Source organism: Saimiri boliviensis, chromosome 6 (genome assembly GCF_048565385.1).
Source record: "Saimiri boliviensis isolate mSaiBol1 chromosome 6, mSaiBol1.pri, whole genome shotgun sequence".
NCBI lineage: Eukaryota > Metazoa > Chordata > Mammalia > Primates > Cebidae > Saimiri > Saimiri boliviensis.
Window position 1 is genome coordinate 131,629,624 of NC_133454.1, and position 13,174 is coordinate 131,642,797.

Genomic DNA, 13,174 nt, shown 5'->3' on the forward strand with positions numbered 1-13,174 from the left:
GGCAATACTTGAGTATGAAAGACACAGTGGGGTGCTGTGGGGGCCAGGGTTGGACGCTGGAGCTGGGCTCTGCCCATGAGACAGGGCCGCCTGCAGGACCCTCAAGCTGGTCTTCTAGGCTGGGCAGCAGCAGGTTCAGGGGGCCTGAGGTGGGCTGGGCCAGGCACAGTCAGGACTGGCAAAAGGGCCGGGAGGAGCTGGGGTGGTCTGGGGCCCTTGTGGTACCATGCTGGGAGGTGACATTGAGGGTTCACTGACTGGCTGGGTATGTGGGCTGGGGGCCCGAGGGTGGAGGTGGGCACCGTGGTCAGGGGGAGATGAGAATGGATGGGCAGGGTGCAGACAGGGGCTGGCTGGGGTTGGCTCTGCGGGTGGAGCTGGCCAGTGTTGTGGGCAGGATAGGGTGTCGCTGAGGCAGGTGGCTGAGGAAGTGGTGGCTGCAGCAGCGGACTGGCTGTGGGGAGGGAGGAACCCAGGATGGGGGCCTGAGCAGGGTCGTTGGCTGAGTGAGTCCTCAAGTGCCTTTGGGTGGGGCTGCCAGAGGCCTGGAAAGGATTGCCCTGCCCACAGGAGCTTGTGGAGCTGGCCCCAGAGCCCCAGCTCCCTTAGAAGCCTCTGTGCGTGGGAGGATGGGCCAGGGCAGGCTGTGCAGGGAGGTGGCCTGCTTGCTGTGGGCTCTGGGGACCTGGGGAGGGTGGGCCGGGCTGTGCGCATCTGGACAGGTGGGAGAGGATGGGTTCTGGGTGCGGCTGAGTGCGGGGGGCTGGGAGGAAGGCAATGCAGGAGGACCCCTGGCTGCCCTGGGTGGGTTAGAAGCCACTGGGAATGGCAGACCCTCAGGGAGGGGAGGAGCCTGGGACACCCTATGCTGGCACCCCCAGGGTCTGTGTGTGGCTTTCTGTTTGTGTCTCCAGGGAACCTTGGAGCCATGTGGCCGCTTCCTGGCTGTCCTGTCGCTGGGGACCCATGGGGGTCCTTGGAGTCTCCCCTGAGGCAGGAGGAAGGTGGGGCAGGCCCTGGAAGGTGCGTCTGCAGAGGCAGCAGCCTCTTATCTTTATGGTTCCGGGGATCAGAGCAGGCGGTCCGTCTGTTCTCCGCGCGCCCACAGAGCGTTGGCCCCAGGGTGGGGCTCTGTACCTTCCCTTTCATGGGTTCTGTGGCTCAGCCTCGGGGCCCTGGGGAGGAGGAAGTAAAACCACATGAGAGCGGCCCACAGCCTGCAGCCTCTAGGCCGCTCTGCCAGCCAGACGCTTGGTGCAGATGTCAGGACCCTCACCCGCCAGGCTGGCTTCTGTGCTGTGACCACCAGCACCCCCGCCCTGGGCCTTCCATTCCTGGGCAGGGGACCACTGACTACACTCTGGAAGTGAGCTGTAAAATCAGCTGTGTCGAGATGCAGTTCCACGCCATGGTTCATTTGCAGAAAGTGGGCCCCTTGTGGCTCTAGGACACAGCGTTGTGTGGCCATCACCGCCATCCGCGGCCAGAGTGTCTATCCCGCCCCGGGGCAGCCACCAGTCTGCTTTCTGTTTTTGCAGCTCTGGCTTTCCTGGGTATAGCCACATGGCACGTGGTCAGCAGGCGGTCACCTATCTGTGTCTGGCCTTGGCACCGTGTTTCCAGGGCCCGTCCATGTGGCGGCATGTGTTGGCGCCTCGTCCCTTCCCGAGATGGGCCGGCATCCCTCGTGCGGACCTACCTTGAGTGTGTGCTCAGCTAACGGACAACTGCATTTTTGCAGCACTGTCTGTTCCTACCCTGGGGTGGGGCTGAGGCCGGGGCCCCTCCGCTGCTCCCCAGGTGCATCTGTGGGGTGGGCTGAGACGTGGAACTGACAGCTGTGGAGTGGGCTGAGGCCATGGAACTGCCGTGGGGGTGGGCTGACGCGTGGAACTGACTGCCGTGGGGTGGGCTGACGCGTGGAACTGACTGCCGTGGGGTGGGCCGAGGCCGTGGAACTGACCACCGTGTCCCTGTCTTGCAGCTTCCTCATCGTCCTGGTCTGCCTCATCTTCAGCGTGCTGTCCACCATCGAGCAGTATGCTGCCCTGGCCACGGGGACCCTCTTCTGGATGGTATGTAGTGTCCAAGGACACAGCTGGATGTCACGCTGCCTGGGGGCTGGCATCTCCCTGGCACTGATCCCATAAGGTGGGGCAGAGCCGCTCCCGGCCCCTTGCTGACATGTTGGCCCTGCCCTGATACATGGTGGGGACACCTCCCCAGCACCCACATTTGCCAAGTGACTTGGGATGTGTGTGCCACAGGCGAGGCGGGTAAGGACTAAGAGGAGCCTGGAGCTGGCGGTCTGAAAGGGCTTCCTGGAGAGGGGCTTCCGAGCTTGGCTGAAAGGAAGGAGAGTATAGGGTGGAGCTGGCGGTGTGGCTGGCAGAGGCCTGCCCGATCCTTCCTCCACAGTGTCCCTGGGGTCTGGTGACTCCTGCTCCTGGGTTATGGCTGGCACACGGGCTCTGAAGGTGTCCCAGCAGCAGCCCCCACCCCAAGCACCTGGGTGGTCCCTTCCATCAGCCTGACAGGCACTCTGTGCGGTGTCGCTGGTGGGAGTGTCCTGGACTGGGGGCAGGAGTGTTCCTGAGCTGGGGGCAGTGCCTGCCTTGGCACACAGTCCTTCCTCGGCCCTTTGCTGAGTTCTGAGTGCCCTGTGTCTTCCTCCCTGTGGGGGAGGGCTGGCACCACTAGCCACATCGTGCCTGTGTGCCCAGAAGCAGTGAAGGAAAGGTAAAATTGACTCCCTAGAAATGAGATGAACCCCACTGCTGAAGCCATTGTGAGAGGACTCAGGGGTCCGGCGGGACAGGCTCACCTGGCCAGGAAGACATAGCACCGGAAAGAAGCATGAAACCAGTGTCCCTGGAGGTGCCCAGGGTAGCTTAAAGATCCGGGGAATTTCCAAGCTCCCACGCCCTGGGCCTGGGCAGCTGTCTGAGCTCCTCTCTCTGAGGGTGGGGTCTCAGGACTCCTCTCCTCCCCAAGACAGCACTGGGGACAGGTCCCCACATACCCCTCAACCTGAACAGGCCCAGCTCTGGCGGGGAGGCCTGGAGTGAGTGGCCATAGGTGGGGCTGCTCCACGCTGTGCCGTTTCTGCTGGCCAGGTGCTGGGAGCAGGATGAGGGGGGCTCACGGCCTGGTGAGAAACCTCCAAGTTGATCTGGCTGTGAGGCTACCTGGAAGGCAGGGTACAGGGGACCAGCTATGTCTGGAGCCCAAGGGGTCCCCACGGAAGCCGCCTGAGTGTGGGCCGTGGGCAGCGCACAGGCTCCTGCAGGATGCTGTTTTCCAGTCTTGTCGTGGAATATTCCCAGTGTCTGCAAAGGAAGAGAGAGTCGCGAGGCTCAGCTCCCGGTGCACACAGGCCGGTCTGGGCTGGTTTCGTGCTGCTTTTCAGTGCTCTGTCTTCCTGGCCAGGGGAGCCTGCCCCACGGGGCTCCCGAGTCCTCTCGTGATGGCTTCGGCTGTGGCATCTGTCTTATTTCTAGGGAGTCAACTTCACCCTTCCTTCGTTGCTTCTGGAGCTTGGGCCGTAGCTGAGTGTGGATTAATTCGCCTGCCCTGACCAGGTTAACTGTGCGCGCTCCACGGCGGCTGGGAGCTTCCTGGCAAGGGGTGTGAGGCCCAGGCCGGCCATCCTTCCCTGGCTTCCCAGTTCTTCCGGGGCCATCCATCGATCCTGCCTGACTGGAGGGCCCGTCTTCTCTGTAACCCAGAGGTCCAGAGGCAGTAGGAAGGGTCTGCTTTGGGGTCTTCTATTCTGTCCCACTGGTCCGCTGGACTTGTCCCTCACCAGGGCCCTCCCAGCTCGGCTCCCCCTGTACTACAGTCCATCTCATGGTGTCGTTCTGTGCCTCTGCGGGGTTTGCTTTTTCAGGGGTTTCCTGGTGGCACCTACAGCCTTGGTTTTCCCAGTGAACTTTGCCATCACCTCATCCAGCCCTGGGAAGAAATGTGATGGGGGTGGATGGATGAATCTGGGGAGACCGACATCTCCCTGGGCTCCGAGAGTGGGGCGTGTCTGCGCATGGGTAGTGTTTCACGGTTTCATTATGTAGGTGTCTGGCAGTTTTTGTTAAGTCTCTTCCTGATAGTAATAATGTTGGGGATAGTAAGTTGTTATTGTTGCTATCACATGGGGAGTCTCTGGTCTGTTTGTCTTCCAGGCACTTTTCTGGCATCTGCGAAAGCCATTGATTTCTGTCACAGGCTGTGGCCCCGCTGCTTTCTCGTGACTGTGGTCACAGAAGTTTTCCCCTCTGTCATTTGCATTCTTTTGGGTTTCCAGATAAGGGATGCCTGCCAGGAGGGCAGATAGCTGCCTGGGTCTGTCCAGAGCTGGGGGAGGTGTCTGCGGCCAGCTAGACCCTCCTGGTCTCTGTGGGCAGGCCAGACCCTGGGCAGGGGGATGCGTCTCCCGTGTTTAGGAAGGGTCCTTCAGGGCTGATGTCTGGTGCAGTTTTACAGTGACCATGTGGATTCTGGTCAGGGGTCTTTCCTGCTCCTGTTGGTGAGCGGCCGGCCTTGCCTTCGTGGAACAAATCCCCTTGGTCCTGGCATGTGAGTTTCATGTCCTGTCACATTGTCCCCTCATACTTCTTTCAGACTTTCACACTGCCCCGGTGACGTGGGCTCTGTGTGTCGTCTCGTGGTGCCATCTTCGTTGCAGTGAGGCCGTCCTTCACCCTCAGGGCAACATCCAGTGGCCTTGGCAGCATGGGCCTCGCCTTTTATGGTGTCCCCATGGCACCTGTCCTCTTCACCCACCACAGACCTGGCTCCCAGGTGAGCATCCCACCGCGTCGCTGGAGGAGGGCATCCTGCCCCGGCCAGCCGACAAAGTTGGCTCACCTGCAGGAGTGGGCATGGCATGTCTGTTGCTGGTTCTGCCATGGGGGCTGGGTCTGTGGGGGGTCCCTGACCTGGTACTTTTCCCTGGAGGGCCTGCAGCCAAGGATGCCAGTGGTTCCCAGGCTGTGAGAGCCGGGCTGCCAACCATTGTCCTGGAGGGTCTCCGTGTGAGGCGCTGTGCACGTGTGGCTGTGTGAGCATGCACGTGTCTCCCTGCGGGTGCGGCTGTGTGTTGCAGGTGCGTCCGTATCTGAGTATGTAGGTAAGTGTGCAAACGTGTGCATGTGGGGGCTTTAATGCATGTTTGGCTCTGTTTCAATGTGCATACATGTGTGCACATGTGTATCTGAGCATGTACACATGTGTAAATGTGGCCATATATAGGCCCATTGTACCGTACCCCTGTGAGCACGAATTGTATGTTTATGCGTGTCTGTGTTATGTGTAGTCACGTATAGATATGTGTTGCTGTGTGTGCATACACGTGTGTATGTACATGCATTCGTGCCTGTGCTGTGCATGAGACATGAGACCCTGCCCGTGCTGCCCTTTGTGCACTATGGGCTTGGATCTGGGTGCTTAGCCCCTTACCCCCTGAGTAGCCTGGGACTTGCTTGGTTTTAAGTGGCACCCCGGTGCTGCCGTGAGTCCCCCCAGGCGCCCCTGCCCAGCCAGGGCCATGAGCACCAAAGCTCCCGAGTTCAGGTCCCCACTTCCGAGGTGGTCATCTCCCGTGCAGCTGGAAGGCTGAAACCCAGGGAAGCCTGCACCCAGGCCCAACCCACAGAGACCTTCAGACACGCCCTGGGCTGCACGCGCCCGTCTCAGCCCTAGAATCACCGGCAGCGCCCCAAGGTCCCCGTGTGGCATCTAAACCAGGCAGGGGACAGGGTCATACAGCAGGTAGGGTTGCTCCCCAGGATGTAGCCCTGCCCGGGCAGGAGGGCAGACCCTGGATTTCAAGGCACAGTGCTGGGCCTTGCTCCCAAGGGCGAGGGGGCCTCATCCCGGCAGTCTGCCCACTGTCCGCGCATCTGTGGTGTCTGTGCGCCACCTGGTGGCCCTGTGCTGAACTGTGGCCGTGGATCCGGTCAGCAGGGGCTGCGCCTGTCAGTGCCTTGCAGCTCCCTTCTCTCGGGCCGGCTGCCTCCCTGGCACCCCTCACGTCTCACCAGGCGCCCCCTGCACACAGCAGCTGGAGAGGACTTTCCAGAAGCTCCCGTGGTGTTTGGGATACGTTCCCCAAGGTGCCCACGTTCAGGCCTGCCACCCACAACACTCCCCCCACATCCCCCAGCCTGGACTCCCTCACTCCGACCCTGGGACATTTCTGGCTGCCCCAGGGCCTTTGCACATGCTCTGCCCTGGGCCTGGCTGTCCTCGGGAGTGTCAGCACTCAGCCTCTTGTCAGGTTTCAGGCCTCCGCTTGGCGGCTACCACCTTCGCACCATCCCCATCGACCTGCCCTGTTCTGGGTCAGAGGGAGGTCTCGGGGGGGTCTCAGGCCATTCCACGCTCCCCCAGGGTGGGACCCCATGGCCGCACTCACCCCACGGACTTCGCATGGCACTTCCTGGCTGTGTGTGTCCTTGCCTCCATTGAGTCCGTTGGCCAGAGCTGTCCCATGAGGACACGGCAGCTTGATGTGTGCTCCCGGCCTCGGCAACCCCTGCACGATGTGGGGGTGGGAGACGCCTGCCCTCCCACTGGCCTCCCCACGCTTCCCAGTGGGCTCCGGAAGCACTAGCCTCGTGGAGACAAACCCTCCAAGGGAATTTGAGAGTCCAGCTGTCGCTCAGTCATGGCCACAGTGAAGGCACATTGGGGACACAGCAGAGAGTGAGGCAGCAGGGGGCCTGGTCTCCAGAGGCGGATGTGCAGACCGGTCAAAGGCAGAGCTGAGGTGGAGACGTGGGGCTCTGGGTGGGGAGTGGGCTCTGCAGGGACAGTGACCACGTGCTTGGAGGAGCGGGTGCTCAGGTGGGCGGGGTGCAGTGGGAAGGAGGTAAGTAGGTGCTGGAGGGACAGGCCGGGACCCCTCCCAGGGCCGTGGGGCTCAGAGCACAGGCCGAAGTTCGGGGAACTTCCCGGGGAAGGGCCTGACAGCAGGTTTCCGAAGCTTCGGGCCTGGAAGAGTGAGGACGGCTGTTGGGTTCCTGATTCCAGCAGAGGGGGGCTGTGCAGGGGTGCAGGCAGGACGGCTGGGGGCGCGCGGCGGGGGGGAGGCCCAGAAGCAGGAAGGAGTGTTTGCAGCCCCTGGGGCCAGGCGGTGGGGGCGCCGGGAGACGCCAGGGGGCGCGCGTGTCACGTGCAACTCCGGAGCTGCGGCCCGGGCCAAGGAGTGCTGAGCTGGGGAGCCCAAACCACAGCCTTGGGGAACCCAGGAGGGGCCTGCGGGGTACAGGACCCGCGTGGAGATTCCGAGAGCACGATGTGTAAACGCTGGGGGAAACGTTGATCCGCGCGGTGTGTTCCCAGGGAGCCCCTGCCTTCTCGTTTCCTTTGCTACGCCCAGCTCTGCAGTGCCAGAAAGCTGTTATCTCGGAACGGCGAAGGAAACCCCAGCGCGGCCTCGGAGGGATTAGGCATTCTGCTGAACCAGGCATATGCGGTGGGCCTGAAAAAGCCATTTCGGGAGGAATCTGGTCTCGGCCGGGGTCCGGCCGGCACCGCCCGAGATTGCAGGGAGGGAGATTTGCTCATGGCCTTCCAGGGAGGAGAGCCCCTTCTGGGCTGCAAAGAGGGCCCCAACCTGCCTTCTGAACTAACTCAGAGGCGGCCGTGTGTGCGCGTGCGTGCGTTTGCACATCTGTGTGAACGTGTCAGAGTGCCACGCGTGTGCGGGTGTGCACCCAGCGTCCGTGTGCACGCTTGTAGGTGGCTCCGTGAGCACGTGTGTACACATACGCCTGGTGTGTGCGCGCACGGGTGTCTGACGTGTGTGTGCTGTGCGTGTTCTTGCCTGGAAAGGAGTTCCCGGTTTGGGAGGGTCTCGTGTTTCTCACCAAGGCCGGCTGCTGCCAGAAACTGCCCCCCGTTCCCTGCAATAGGAGCCCCTTCCCTGGCCCAGGTGAAGGCCTGGCTTTTGTCTCCAGGATCACGGCTTTTTTCAAATCCCACACAAAGAGAGAGGCACTCAAAAGCACAACACAAACACGGCTGGTCCATGCCTTTGGTAGTGAGCATACCAGGGAATTGTCCTGCAATGCTTGTGGTTAAAAAACCCCGTGAGCTGCGGCCCCAGAGGCCTAGGGGATGAGGTCATCGCTGTGGCTTCCTCCCCTCTGCTGAGGCTCCCTCTGCCCCGCCCGGTGGCCCACCCCTCCCACAAGCTGGAGCCTCCACTGCCGGGGTTTCTGCTGCCCCTTCAGCACACAGCAAGGCCTCAGTTTCCCTCCCAGCAGCAAAGCGAGAGCCTGTGGGGATTCTCCGGGCCTCCGTGGCAGCCCTGGGTGCCCCCCTCTCTGCGGAACAAGGTCAGGTCCTGTCAGATCCTGTCCTGAGCGCCCTGACCTCCGCTGGCCCCCAGCAGGGCACCCGCAGGCCCGCAGGTCCCCACCTGGTGTTTACCACCTGGGACCCGCAGCTGCCCGGATGGCGAGCCTGCCGTGCGCGTGGCCTTCGGCGCTTTCCCGCAGCGCCTTTGCTGCCGCTGCCTGCCGGGAACAGACACAGAGGTGAAAGCACCTTTGCCCGGGTTGGGGAACCGGTGGGTGACTCAGGATTTCCCTCAACCAACCCCGAGGTCTGATTCCCTCTGCAGCTGCCGCTCCTAGAGATTCTCCTGCCCTGCCTGCCCCACCCTGCCCGGTGAGCTCCTATGGGTCTGATGTAGCCCTGTCCCGCACGCTTGCTTCAGGGGCGACTCCCCACTGGACTGGTTGCCCAGAAACCGGGGTACCCACTCCCTCCTCAGGGCTGCAGGGCACTCTGGGAAGAGTCACGGCCCCCTGCGGGGCTGTGGGCTTGCTTGCCTCTTTGTCCCTGTCACTTGGGAGCTGCCCGGCCAAGACCGGTCCCCACCGCCCAGGCCGCTCTGAGGCTTCAGAACACAGTTCTCATCTCCTCGGCGGGGCTGTTTCTGCCTGCATTTGTTCAGCCAGCAAATCTTTATTAAGCACCCACTGTGTGCCAGGTTCTCTGCACAAGCAGACCATGGGGTCACAAAAGGCAGGGCCGGACTGGGATCCTGCACCCCTGGACCCTCACTGCAGAGCCTCGTGTCTGTGCGGGCGGCGGCCCTGGATCCTGTCTGCCCTGAGTCCCTGGAGCTGGGCCCAGAGGGCTTGACAGACGTGGACCCTCACTCTGCACAGCCCCCAGGGCACAGGGCGGCCGGCAGCGCTATGCAGCCACACTGGTGGTCACTGCCCGTGAACCTGTAGGAGGAAGTTCTCACTCCTCTGCCCTGAGACCCTGCCTGGAGCCCAGCCCAGGGAGACAGCAGCTCTTGGGGCCTGTTCAGGGAGGAAGGACTCTGGCCTGCAGGCTTCAGGCGGGTGGGGCCCGCGACAGTGAACGTCAACCAGGGGCAGGTGGTGCAGGGCAGGCCCCAGTGTCTCTCTGGGATCAGGAAGGTCATACCGGGGCAGGTGGGGGCACCCAACTGGGCTGAGCTTCAGCTGCCACCCAGGTTCAGCTGCTAAGCCTCCTCCTGGGTCGAGGTCGAGCCCTGATGTCCCAGTACGAGTCCAAGAACAAAGGCTCAGAATGAAGCCACTGGCCGTCGGGGACGGGAGACATGTCATGGCCGGCTCTCCAGAGCCTGGTGCTGGTGGCTGAGAATCCCCGAAGGCAGATCCCTCCTGCCTTCCCCCTTAGTGACGCTGAAGCTGTTGAAATCTCTGTCCACCAGGAGCTCCCAGTCCTGGGGAGGCCCGTGCCACCCACTGCGGCCTCTCAGAGCCCTGTGGCGTCTCTCATGTACTGGCCGTAGGACCTAAAAGCATCTCCATCACCCGCTCTGTGCCCGAAAGAGGGCAGCTAGGTGACTGGTGCCCCCTGAGGACCCAGGACCAGGCCCCCTGCCTCTGGGAAGGCATCCAGTGTCTCCTTTCTGAGGCCGTTTTACTGCGCGTAGGATCAGCCTTGCTTTGGGGGCTGTTTGGGAGAGGAACCACAGTGTTGCTGTCCCCTGGATGGGCGTCCTGCCTCCAGTGCTCTGCTTCGAGATGTGGGGGCACAGTGGGGGGCAGGGCTGCTGCTGAAGCCGCAGTCTGAGAGCCTGGGGCCCACGGGGCAGGGCATGAAGACCTGGTGGCTCGGCCTCTTGGGCGGCCTTGGTCCAGCCTCCCTGGCCACACGCTCTGCTCAGCACACCCACTGCTGTCCGCAGACACCCAGCCCCACACATGGGCCATGCAGTGAAGGAAGCTGAAGGAAGGCTGGCCTGCTCCCTGCCTGAGAAGGGAGCTCAGGCCCAGGGCAGGGCAGCAGGGGCGCTCAGCTGGGCCTGTGGCTCCACGGTGTCGAGGGATTCTAGAAATTTCCGGCTGTGCCAGGCTGCAGCACAGACTCCAGCCCCACCAGGCTTCCTGTACTTGGTGATAAACACATCATCCACACTGCCTGCGGCTCTTACAGGAGTCTCTCGTGCGCCACTGCTCAACCCCCAAGAGTTACGGAAGGAAGAGAAGCTGGGTGGGTGCCCTGAGTGCCTTCCCTGCTAGGCTTGTTAGAATAGAGGCTGGTGCTGCCCTGTCCCACCCCACGGGGTGGCTGGCAGGGCTCAGTAGTGGCCTGGCCCTCCAGGGCAGAGGACCTGGGGAGACATGCTGAGCCCTCCCAGCAAGACACGGAGGGACGGGAGGGCAAAATATGCTCTTGAGGCTGCCCGCTGTGGCTTCTCAGGACCTCCCTGTCTCAGATGGGTCTGGAACCCAGCAGAGCTGGTTTGGGCCATAGCAGCGGCTTCCCAGCCCGCGCTTCAAACCCAGGCACACTGTGCGTGGGTCTCCCTCCCTGCCAGCCTCTGGCCTGCCAGAGGGACTGCTGGGCCCACCTCCTGCCCACGTGGGTCGGGAGAGTACACCCAGGCTGCGTAACGGGGGACCCCAAGCTGGGCAGCTTAACAATGGAGGTGGCCCTCTCACAGCTCTGGATGATGGAGGGCCGAGACCCAGGTGTGGGCAGGGCTGGCTCTTCTGAGGCCTCTGCCAGCTTCTGGGGGTGGCGGGTGACTTCGGTCTTTTGTCTTCTAGATGTAGCACCCCAGTCCCTCCCTTTACCTCACAGGGCATCCTCCGTGTGTGTCTGCAGCCACGTTTCTCCTCTGTGTAAGGACACCAGTCTTATTGGATTGGAGGCCACCCTGCTCCACTGTGACCCCCTCCTACCTAATTCCACCTGCAGGGGCCCCTTTCCACACAAGGTACTGGGGATGAGGGCTTCATCATATGAATTTGAGGGCACCCCAGGGGTCTACAAACCATGGCCCACAGGGTGGCTGCCTGTGCATGTAAATAAAGCTTTATTAGCACACGGCCCCGCATACTTGAGGGCCTTGTGCCTCTGGCTACTGTGTGCAATGGCAGATTTGAGTGCTGCCACCGAGGCCATGCAGCCCACAGGGCCTAAGATCCCTGCTGTCTGACCTTCCGGGAAAGTCAAGCTACTTATTTAACAGGAGAATTTTTGAAAGAGCACTTGCTAGGGGCATTTAGACTTGCATTTAAATTAGCGGCGATTTAATTTTCTGGGAAGATGGAAGTGGGAGAGTGTGTGCCCCGGGCCTACCCTCCATGCCCCGCGTTGGTACAGCACCCAGGCCGGCTCATGGCCTTTGGGTTCCACAGTCTGTCTCTTTCTTCCTGGGTGTTTGGGTTTTGATTTAATCTCAGGCTTGTCAGTACGAGCAGCCCCCAGGCACCCTCTGCCAGGTTCCCGGTGGTTCTCATCACCCATGTGCTCTGCAAGCTTCTCTCTATATGCAAAGACACTGATATGGGTTTTGTGGGGTTTTTGTTGTTGTCTTTTTTTTTTTTTTTTTTTTTTTTTTTTTTTTTTTTTTTTTGAGAAACAGATGCAGCGAGAGAGAGTCTTGCTGCGCTGCCCAGCTTGGAGTGATGTGGCACACTCACGGCTCCCACAGCCTCGGCCTCCTGGGCTCATGTGTTCCCACCTCAGCCTCCTGAGCAGCTGGGACTCTGGGTGTGTGCCACCACGGCCAGCTAATTTTTGTATTTTTTGTAGAGATGGGGTTTCGCCATGTTACCCAGGCTGGTCTTGAACTTCTGAGCTCAAGCAATCCTCCCACCTCGGCCAACCCACCCAAAGTGCTGGGATTACAGGTGTGAGCCACCGCACCCGGCCTGCTTCTTTTTTATCCCGAGTCATTTGAGAGTATGTTGGAGACAGTGCAACCCTTTCTCCCTACGAAGCCTGTGCGTATCCTCCGGAATGAGGACCTTCAACTTAGCCAGGGTGTCCGGCTCGCAGGACACCACCATCCATTTCGCAGCCTGTGTTCAAGGCTCATTGCTCATCCCGGTGTGGCTGGCTGGTTTCTCCTCATTACCTGTGGCTGTCACACGGTTTTGGCTTCTTCGACCCGGCGCAGCCCGGCCAGGCCCTCCCTTCATGGTCTCCCTCCTGTGCAGGGGAGGGTGGCGGACGTGGAGGCTTGGGGACAGTCCCCTGGCCCCAAGGATGGTGTGTGGACAAGCCGGAGGGCTCGCAGCCCCCTCTGTGAGGCCTGTGGCAAAGGCAGCAGGGCAGGCTGTCTCCCCCACAGTGGACATCGACGAGGCCCCAGCCAGGTCCCCTGTCTGTCCCCGGACCGAGGTTGACAGGGTTTGGGTTGGCTGTGTTCCTGTCTGAAGGCAGCTGCTTGGGAGGAGGACAGCTGACATTCCTTCATGCAAAATCTGCTCGCGGGAGAGCTGTGAAAGTGGGAATCCTGGGCTGGAACCGGAACATTCTCCAAGTATTTGGGGCCTTGTGTGTGGAGGGGCCCTACGGTGAATCGTTTTCTGTAACAAAGACTTCCTCTGTGCGGCCAACACCCGGGCCTCCCCTTACCTTTTGCAGGCCAGAATTGTCATATATATCAAGTTTGTTCAGAACAAGATGGGGTGGGGTGGGGGCGCTGAGGGGCCTGGGGCAGGCGGTAAAGGAAACTGCAAGATTTTTTTTAAACATTCCCGAAAAACACGTAACCCGATCCTGTCCAGGCGGTTTGGAAGAATCAGGCTGACACCCCTGGGCCGGGATCCGGGAACCATCAGTCAGCGTCTTTCCTCCAGGGAGGCTGAGCAGAGGGAAGGCAGTGAGCCCACTGAGTTTGAGGAGCTGGGGCTTTGAGGGGGGCCCT

The 13,174-nt window shown here is 61.4% G+C and overlaps 1 protein-coding gene across 3 annotated transcripts in view; it reads left to right on the forward strand.

Annotated features, from left to right (window-relative positions):
* KCNQ1 (potassium voltage-gated channel subfamily Q member 1) overlaps positions 1-13,174 on the forward strand; it is a 393,190-nt gene that overhangs the window by 77,206 nt on the left and 302,810 nt on the right. Inside the window, exons 1-2 of one of the 3 annotated variants that reach the window (XM_074401856.1) lie at positions 765-1,023; positions 1,985-2,075. In XM_074401856.1, coding sequence (XP_074257957.1) covers positions 866-1,023; positions 1,985-2,075 — 249 coding nt within the window. In that variant the 5' untranslated portion in view covers positions 765-865. Of the gene's footprint in view, positions 1-764; positions 1,024-1,984; positions 2,076-13,174 lie in introns of those variants that run through there. The other 2 variants (XM_074401855.1, XM_039471158.2) reach the window with 2 other exon arrangements.